The 9,571-nt window shown below is 35.5% G+C and overlaps 3 protein-coding genes across 7 annotated transcripts in view; 1 reads left to right on the top strand and 2 right to left on the bottom strand.

Annotated features, from left to right (window-relative positions):
* On the top strand, positions 2,518–5,935 carry LOC104721599 (protein WVD2-like 5). Of its 5 annotated transcripts, none has more exons than XM_019233032.1 (9): positions 2,518–2,750; positions 3,452–3,655; positions 3,759–4,004; positions 4,129–4,169; positions 4,353–4,424; positions 4,544–4,643; positions 4,726–4,797; positions 4,876–4,986; positions 5,082–5,935. In XM_019233032.1, the coding sequence occupies exons 2-9, from the start codon at positions 3,458–3,460 to the stop codon at positions 5,553–5,555; spliced, it is 1,314 nt and encodes a 437-aa protein (XP_019088577.1). In that variant the 5' UTR covers positions 2,518–2,750; positions 3,452–3,457; the 3' UTR covers positions 5,556–5,935. The 5 variants fall into 5 exon arrangements, with proteins under 5 accessions (XP_019088577.1, XP_010437922.1, XP_019088576.1 ...); XM_010439620.2 differs by having other exon boundaries at positions 2,519–2,750; positions 3,452–3,664; positions 4,547–4,643; XM_019233031.1 differs by having other exon boundaries at positions 2,520–2,750; positions 3,452–3,664.
* Positions 6,451–8,495, bottom strand: LOC104721598. Its single transcript, XM_010439618.2, has 3 exons — positions 8,009–8,495; positions 7,476–7,651; positions 6,451–6,788 (listed from the first exon to the last, which is right to left on the bottom strand). The coding sequence occupies exons 1-3, from the start codon at positions 8,423–8,425 to the stop codon at positions 6,656–6,658; spliced, it is 726 nt and encodes a 241-aa protein (XP_010437920.1). The 5' UTR covers positions 8,426–8,495; the 3' UTR covers positions 6,451–6,655.
* LOC104721597 overlaps positions 9,045–9,571 on the bottom strand; it is a 1,644-nt gene continuing 1,117 nt past the window's right edge. The window contains exons 3-5 of the mRNA XM_010439617.1: positions 9,493–9,571; positions 9,292–9,358; positions 9,045–9,210 (exon numbers count right to left, since the gene is read on the bottom strand). The exon at positions 9,493–9,571 is cut by the window's right edge and continues 5 nt beyond it. Coding sequence (XP_010437919.1) covers positions 9,157–9,210; positions 9,292–9,358; positions 9,493–9,571 — 200 coding nt within the window. The 3' untranslated portion in view covers positions 9,045–9,156. The remainder of the gene's footprint in view (positions 9,211–9,291; positions 9,359–9,492) is intronic.

Genomic DNA, 9,571 nt, shown 5'->3' with positions numbered 1-9,571 from the left:
GGTAAAGCGAATCTTCCAACAACGATACACACCGACCAACATAAAATCAAAATTTGGAATAAAAACTGCCCACAGATAGCAACCATACTTCACCAAGTTTTTTGAACATCCAAGTCTCAAGGTGGTGTGACTATTGTCATACCATGTCACATAAGAGGATATGCCTAAATTAGTATAAGAATATGCGAAAGTAATGGCTAAATACTAATACTTAAATAAATATGTATATAGATAATATTTTCATCAATTTTTCTTGTAATAATAAAAACATTAATCAAAATATATATATTTTTCTAAAAAATGTTACTAATTAGTCATTTAAATATATTATATGAAAATGATAAAAGATACACATTATGAAATTAGGATTAGATAGAGACAGAGTAGAGATGATGGAGTGAGAAAGATTTGAGAAGCAGCTAGAAAGGAAAGGTGTCACTGTTGTACTTGAATCTTACCCTAATCACTGGACCAACTTGTCTCTTAATAAAAGTGGTTTTGGTGTCTAATCACTTTGCTTACTCTCTAATCACTCTCTCTCTCTCTCTCACCACCTCAGTGTTAATCAGCATAATTATACTTTAAGTTGTCACCACTTCTCTACTAAAGAAAATAGTTATTTCAGTTATTATAAACAAATTCAATAGAAAACGCATCAAACTCAACTAGTTGGGAAAATGGTAGGACACTTGTTTCCCCTAAAATGCTTAGTATTAATATTAAGAAGTTCTTATACATACACACATGTATTATGGTTCACACATTACCGAAGCTAAGTAGTCTATATATTTGTAATAGTGTCACCACTAGGTCAGAGACAAAAAAAACTATGCATGTGTGAGGAGTTGTCGAGGATGTAACGACGAGAGAAAGTTGTTACGCAACTATGTCTATATGAATTGTTTATAAAAAATCTCACTAAGTTTGAGGTAGAACCCACCAATTTTTGATGATGCAAATAAAAACTTTTAAAACTAATTAGCAACGTGAGCTATATAGCATACTGAAACAACATTCAACTTTTCACTAAGCTAAACAAACATGTTTTTGCTAAGGTAACCAAAAAAAGCTACAAATTGAAATATTAAGAAGCGTGTTCTTGGTATCGCATCTAGACGAGATGTAACACTTTTATTCTACGCAAAAGCTCATTTCCAGTATTCTCAAATCCAACTATATATGCAAATATTGAAGTCTAAAATCAACGAAGAAATCGATTTTGAGATGAGATTCCGGAGAAACACTTTCTAAGTAGGCGGATTAGTTAACGTTGTTAGTTGGGTACTACTAATAAACTATTTACTTTCTTTGTAGTCAACGAAATTAAGTATAGTTAACTTTAATTTGATTTAATTCTTTTGGCCTACCGCTAGCTTTTTGGTGTGTACATGTGGGTGCATGTATTTAAATAAGTAACACTTGCATATTTTATATTTATACTTTGTTCAAAAAAAAAAAGAAGCATATATTATATTTATAAAATGGGAAATGCGTACTTGTTTATTAGTTTACTCACTAGTCACTATACGTATATATATTCCAACTTTGAAATATTGTAGATTTTATTAGATGTACCATTACTGATCTTCTATATCAGAAAGATATTATTTATAAAATCTTAATTAAGGTTTTTTTAAAATCTACAATTCTCACACACACACGCGCACGTTTTCAAATTTAAGCACAAGTTATATGATGATGATGATACATAGCAAATTAGCAATAAGTAGAACAAACCACTAGACTACAAAACATGGGTAGAATTTTTGAAGTATTATATGTGTTAGCTTTAGAAAACATGATCATAATATTATAATTAAGGTCGTTAGTTTATGTAGACAAATAACAAATAATGAAGATTCCGTGAGCTGGCCTCTAAATATATGGGAGATTAAAGGGTGTTAAATTAAAGTAGATGAATAAAAGGTCCCATGTAAGAAGAAGAGTAAAAGTATATGTGCATAACTAATGACGAAAAGTTTATACCACCGTTTTTTTGATTAAGAAAATGAGAAGGTCATGTCTCTCTCACTCTCACTCTCACACATCTTTGTATTTTAAAATCAAAACATAAAAGCAATCTAAACCATATCTTAAACCCCCCTAATTCCGGGGTTTCATTTTTATAAATCTGGACTTGGTTCCCACTTTAATGTATCTTTTTTTTTTTTTTTGCCAACCACTTATGTCTTTTTTGTTCTTTTAATCCAAAGTTTTTCATTTGTTTTTTTTTTTGTTTAAAATGTCTTTTAATTATAAGAGTTTGATTGAAGTAAAAAAAAAAAAAATTCTGCTTTTAAAACTCCCCCACAAACACACGATTAAAAAAAAAACACGGTTAGAATTTTAAAAAGATAACCGTAATTTTAATGTAATGACGTGGTACTTATTAGACTTAGAATAAATAGCCGCTGTAATAAATATTAAAACCGTTTTGTCATTTTCCTTTTCTCTTCAAAAAAAAAAAAATCTCTCTCTCTATCTATTTTTTTTTTTTTTTTTTTTNAGAGAGAGTCACAGAAGAATCAAAACTTGTGTGTGTGTGTTGTAGTAGACCGAGAATCCCATCCTTCACAAACCCCAAAACCAACCCCAACCAAGGAAAAAAAAAAAAAAAATAGAGAGTCTAAGAGCAAATCGGAATCTCAGAACTATTGTGAGACCTCATCTCTCTTCATCATCTTCTTCTACTCTCATCCCTTCGATTTTTTGCTTCAATGGATGTTTGATTTGCTCTGGGACTGCGTTTGGTGAGCAAGATTTGCGTCTTTCATTTTTTAGTGTTCTTAATTTTTTTTTTCCCTTCTTTCTTCTTTGTGTTTGGTTGCTGTGTAAACTAATGGCGGATGTTCTTACGAATCTGAGCAACTTATTTTGACTTTTGTCTGTTTTCATTTCATTGTTTTGAGTGTCGGTAGATCGAAACTAGAACTCTCTTATTACCAGAGTGAGCTCTCTCACTACCACGAGATTTAGTTTCTGTTTTGTTCTGGTTTAGATTTGCTTCTATATCCAGATTAGGTTTGCGTTTCTTGGATTTGTTTCTCTTAGATCGATCCATCAATCACAAATTAGGTTTTTTTTTTGGGTGTGTGGAGATATTTGCGCTCGTTGATGCTGTGGTGAATGTTGATTACTTGATTTGAAAAAACTGACTTCTAGGGATTCATATTCATGTATACAATACTATCGTGAAGTAGCTTATGTTTATAATGTAGCTTGAATCTTTGTTACTGACAATGTTGATTACTATGTTACTCACTTCATTAACCCTATCCCCTATATATGTGATGTGGTTAAAGTGAATGCCTTTTTTTAGGTATACTTACCAATGCGGATTAAATGTTTCAGTTTTTTTATCAACTTCTCTGCTCAGTTAACTTGAAATTAGTTTGGTGTGCTCATACCTTTTTATGTCTCTTGCCATTTTTTTGTTTTGGTTGTTTTGTAGTTTACTATGGACCCTGAAAGTATCATGGCTGCTGCTGATGGGACTGACTCTACTCTTGCTAATGGTGGTTTGGTTACCGAAACTGTCTGTATTAAAGAGAATGGGGTTGCGTCTGACGAAACTGTTGATACTACTAGTTCAGAATGTCAGAATCAGGATTCCGGAAACATTTCCACTTTGGATGCAATTGAACACCTCAAAGAGGTAGCTGAGGTTTGTATCTTCCGGATGGTGAATCTACTAGCCTGTCATATTAACCACTTGTAAGTTGTAATTAACATATGTGTTTTCTCTTTTTGTTTGGTAGAGCACACAAGTTGAAAATGTAGATGATTCAAAGTGTATGAAAAGCGATAAGGCTCAACGGAAGCCAAAGCATGATAAACTCTCTGGTGCTAAGAATGTATCATCGGTTCACATCAAAAAGAACAAAGAGGGCAAAACTGCAGGTGTTAAAGTGGCAGCATCAAATGGTTCTGTTGCTCCTATTGCAAGGCCAACAGAGCCTCTTAAGAGCAAATCATTCAATGGTAGAGAGGCTCAAGTCTCAAAGGTAATCATCCCTCACTTTTTACATCTAGGTTTCTTTGCTTTGGCTTAGGCATACGTGTGTGTGTGATCTTCTTTCTTGCTAATCCGCTGATGATTGTTTCTGATTTCTTCGTTTTCCCTATCAGCAAGGGAAGCATGACTCTACACCTGCTGAAACCGCCGCCCGGTATTGAGTCCTCATTTTTGAATTCAGAGTTTCTTTCCATATTGGTCCTCTCATGTGTTCACTGCTAAACCCAAAACATTTTGCCAATAATGGCATCCAGATCTTGGTGCTAAGTCTTTTCATTTCTTTTTTAGTCCCTAATCAATGATTGAAACTGGAAATTTCTTTCCCTTTTTGATACAGGGACAAGGTGAAACCAAAGCCTCAAAAGAAACAAGCCCATGAGACATCTGAAGATGATACTCAATCTTCTAAGTATTACCTTTACCTTTATATTTACCAGCTCTTCTTTTCTTATGGAAAGTCGGGGCCTTTCTGCATTTGCCTCTCATTTTTATCAGTTATGCTGATTATATGACTTGATGGTTTCTTAGTAGTCCGAAAGCAGACGATGGAAAACCTCGTAAAGTTGGTGCACTTCCAAATTATGGGTTCAGTTTCAAATGCGACCAACGAGCTGAAAAGAGAAGAGAGGTTCACATTTTGCTTCATTATTCTTATCCTCTCTCCAGAATATAATTACAAATAATCATATTTCTGCTTTCATATGGTGCAGTTCTATGTCAAGCTTGAAGAGAAGACTCATGCAAAAGAAGAGGAGATTAATAACATGCAAGCCAAGTCCAAGGTTGTCTCCTAGATCCTGTTCTTTGTCACAGAGTTTAGATTCCCGGCATACTCAACAAAATCCTTGGTTTTCTCGCAGGAAACACAAGAAGCTGAGCTTAGGATGCTAAGGAAGAGCTTGAACTTCAAAGCCACACCCATGCCTAGCTTTTATCAAGAACCTCAGCCGCCTAAAACAGAGTTAAAGAAGGTACTTCTCCTCTCTGCTCAAGCTCAACCAGGATCTCAATTTTTACTGAAGTACTAATACTCACATTTCATGTGAAACTGTTGTTAATGTCCAAGAAGATACCACCAACGAGAGCCAAATCTCCAAAACTTGGGAGAAAGAAGACTGCTTCTGGAGCGGATTGTGAAGAAACTCAAACTCCTCGCATTGGTAGGCTAAGCCTAGATGAGAGAGCTTCTAAAGATAACTCAGCTGCTAAGGGAATTATGCCAACAGTTGAGCTCAAGAAACAACCAGTGCGTAAGTCACTTCCAAGATTGCCATCTCAGAAAACAGCTCTTCCCGATGGAAAACCCGCCCCAGCAAAAGCTGCCACAACCTCAGCGAAGGTGAAACCTGAGAAAAAGAAAGTTGAAAAAGATGCGGAAACCGTAAACCAGTCTTCACATCCTGTAGAAGAGGAAGCACAAGTGACTGTATCATCCAATGCTGATGCAGAAGATTCACATGAGATTGTATCTCCAAGGATGAATGAAGACAGAGCCGACAAGTCCATTGAGGTATCTGAAGCGGTTACTGTTGAGCATTGAAAACTCTGCGGTACGATCATTACTCTATCAAGACTCATCATATCTCTTTGCACTAATTAAGGAGGACAAAGGAGAAAAAGAAACCGTATTATATTTATATAAATATATCTTCAGCCTAAACTTATATGAGAAGAGATGGGTAAAGGAGTGAAAAAGAATCATATAGGTTTGGTCCTAAAGGTTGCTGCTTTTATATATTCCTATGTTTGATGGTAATGTTTTTAATCTTTTTAAGTTGTTTTTTTGATGTCAAGATCTTCTTTTCTTTTTTTCTTTCTTTTTGATGCTTTGATTACTAAAAGGTGAATATTCAGGAGATTCTGCGTTTCGTTCTGTCTGTGTATTCTTTCTTTATCTTCTTCTTTTTCTCATTTTTGTTATTATTGGCTTATGTGCAATTTCTTTTGTTATAATTGATTCTACTCTTTGGCTCTTTTCCAAATTTTGTGGCGATCCATCAGAGTAATTAGTAAACAAGATATTGTAGGAGATGGATTTTGGGATTTCGACAAGAAACTAAACAAATGTACGTGAAGATAATGTTGCAAAGAGGGTCGAATTACTAGTTATTGTGGTTTGCGGTAATTACTATGTTATCGTGAAAATTGCTTTTCAATCTTGTCAGATTGAAAAAAGTGTAAAGCATTCTATCTTGATGTTTTCTCCTTTACCGTCGTAAGCTAAACTTTTATTGGCATATGAACCCAAAAAGTTTTATTTTTGTCTGCAGATAACCCATTAGCCAAATAGTTTTATTTTGCAAATTGCAACTGTCAAGAAAGACACAAAAAGCAATGGTGCTAACGACAGTTGAGCGTGACATCTCTCGCAACCATTGATCAATAATTGATTCTCTCAAAAGTCTCATTTCCACACCTTTATGGCTCTAAGCATAAGGACACAAACCACTTTAATTATCTTTGGAATCTCACAATTAATTTGCCACAATAATACACAGCTCTCTGGACTTTTGATATCTGGTTCGTCTTTTCCTACACATTAGCATCAGTCTTACTTCAAAGTGCAAAAGATATTTTCATGATTAAACCGGACTTTTGAGTTTTTATTGTATTACACCGGTTTAACATCAGCACACAGAGTCAAGACACAACTGATACAGATGGGTTGTTATAGGTAGAGAAAGCATTCTCATGTTTACTTTCTTCCTTTTCCCCTTCTTCTTCTTCTTCTTCAGCATCCCATAGAAACCGAGCATACGATGCAAGAACATGACTGCAGTAAACACCAATCATAAAGTATCACATTTTTATATCTACGGCACCATCTATCAAGAATGATGTATTGTATCATTTAGTGCTACACCACATATAAATTGTAGATGCAGAGACCAATCGCTTCTTCAAAGGATGGATATAGAGGAAATAATATATATATATATATATATATATATATATATATATTTTTTTGTTAAAAAAAAGAGTAAATCTCCAGATCTATGGAGGGTCCGAGACTAATCTCTTTGGGGAGAGAGTATCCCACGGGTAGGGTCCCCCAAATATGCAAATGGGCCGTAAGCAATGAGCCCATACCCATGTGGCCAAAAGGATAAAGCTGAGTAATTCTGCACTTGGAGAGAATCGATTCCTGGCCTAGACCACCAGGGCGACTCTTCCACCAAGGCTAGAACCACTAGCCCACCATCTCGTGGTTAGAAGAAATAATATTTGATCCACCAAAAAGTATTCAGTCTCTTTCAATGAAACCCATTCCCATGAAATAATCTAACAATTCTACAAAACATGGTATGAAGTTATGAACTTACATCATGGAGACTGCTGAGATTTTACGAAAGCCCAAATCCAAACTCAACTCATAGTTTCCGGATATCGATCATCAGGTTCTATGCTCTAAAGCAGATATCTGGACGATAAATAAGGTTTCTAGCTACGTTAAACTTACCAGTCATCCGGAGAAGATTGAACAGCTTGATCAAAGTAAGAGTGAGCACGAACACCGTCTCCATGATTTTGCCATATCAAATCTCCATACATAGACAGCATCTCTCCATCTCTTCCATTCTCAGACAACATAGCTCTCTCACAATACTCCTCTGCTTTCCTCCCATCACCTTTCACCTGCACAAATCAAGACATGTCACATGTTAACTTTAATCTAATAGCATCTCCTCAATCAGCACTTCTTTCTCCCAAACCGTTAAAATTTACGTTTGCTAAATGCTAATACATGAATTAGTAGATTCAACCAATCAAAAGCTCAATATCAAGAACCTAGTGTCGACTTCAATAATTGCAATAATACGTACTTTGTTTTTAACTTGTCTATATAGTCCATAGATAGATAGCGCATCATCACGTGTTTTCTTTTTCTTTTTTTTTGGGGGTCAAATTACAGTAAATAAAAGTTTCCAAAATTAGCAAGTACATTAAAAACACAATCTGAAATAACAGAGGAGATTAAACAACAACACAAACCTCTTTGAGGAAACGAGCGTAGTTAGAGAGAAGAAGAGTGTCTCCGGGATAACGCTGGATCATATCTTCGTAATAACTATCTACTCCCCCACTTCCACTTCCGCCGCCACCTCCGGCACCGTCTCCGCCTCTAGGACCACCAAATCCACCGTTGGAACCTCCCTGAGGGAGCAGCCGGGATCCTTCTAAAACCTCATACGATGCCGTTTCTTCGTGATATACGCTGATCGTTTTTTCTCTGGAGCTCTCCGGCGAATGAATCTTGTAGAGGTTTCCATCTGAAGAAGCTCTCGTAATCGACTTGGCAACACGAGGAGAATCAGAGACGAGTCGAGCCGTCGTTATAACCCGTGGAACAGACGGTTTCTGGGCGGCGCGTAGGTTAAGGTCAAGTGATGAAGCGCTTCTCATTATCATATTTTGTTAGTTGGGGGAATAATATTTTCAGTGGAGGGAGAGAGAAGAGAGATGAACAGATATTTAGACTGCAAAAATATCATCATGGAGTTGACGTTCTTGTCAGCACCCCTTCCGATTACTTAGTATTATGGAAATGATCCCCAAACTTTCAACATTTACAATCAAACCCCACTTACTTACACATTACATAGGGACCCCCGGATTATCGAATCGAATACCCAAGGAAATTAATTTAAATTTTGATTGGACACGAATAAACGTACGTAACAGGAAACAAAGAATTTGATTCTGTCCCACAAATAAATAACTTTTTCGATTCTTGAACTGGTTTCCACGGTCATGACACCAAGCCAAGGGACAAGGATTAGATATATATCGAATAATCTTTGCTGCAATTTGAAGACGAAGATTTCACGATGATGAATCCACCATGACCACATAAAATAACGGAATAATTATGAAAGCTTTACTCAACATAATACCACGACTTAATAGTTTAGTAAGTGTTCAATTCGTAAAATTATCGACTTTTACGTTAGTACGTAATATGCATACATTCGCAGAATTATTGAGTTAAACATTCATAATGTATTTTATTTAAAAATTTAACCCTCTCTCCAATGAATATTTTTACTAACTACACTAAAACCTTAGGTTTTATAATAAAAAAAGACACACACATAGAACTTGACAAAAGCTATTAAATTGTGCTTATTTGCTGGAACGTGTCATATGTATAAGCCTTCTTCCTCCCAAACATCAACAAGGAAATGCACCATGTCCTGTTACATATATATTATAGCATCATTAATTTAAAGAAAACTTTCTTAGAAACATGACATATATACTATAAGTCAGATCACCTTTAGAGGTATTGGTCGAGGAAAAAGTTTGTTTGTGCTCAATAAGCTATCATAGGTCGAGTTCCAGCTGGAAAATCATTAGAAAGTATGAATTAAAAAGTACGAGTTTCATCTGAATATTGAAAAATTTCAATAAACCACTCCTGTATACACACATAGAAAATAATTGATTCAATATTCGTAATTGTTTGTGGTTATCACCTTATTGCAGGTTCTGGAACTCGGCATTGTTGTCTGGTTCTGCATTCACGCCATTGTTGTCTCGTTTCGTTCCACAAAA

Source organism: Camelina sativa, chromosome 11, assembly GCF_000633955.1.
Source record: "Camelina sativa cultivar DH55 chromosome 11, Cs, whole genome shotgun sequence".
Taxonomy (NCBI): Eukaryota; Viridiplantae; Streptophyta; class Magnoliopsida; order Brassicales; family Brassicaceae; genus Camelina; species Camelina sativa.
The sequence above is the reverse complement of the archived record's forward strand: the minus strand, read 5'-3'. Positions and strand labels throughout refer to the sequence as shown.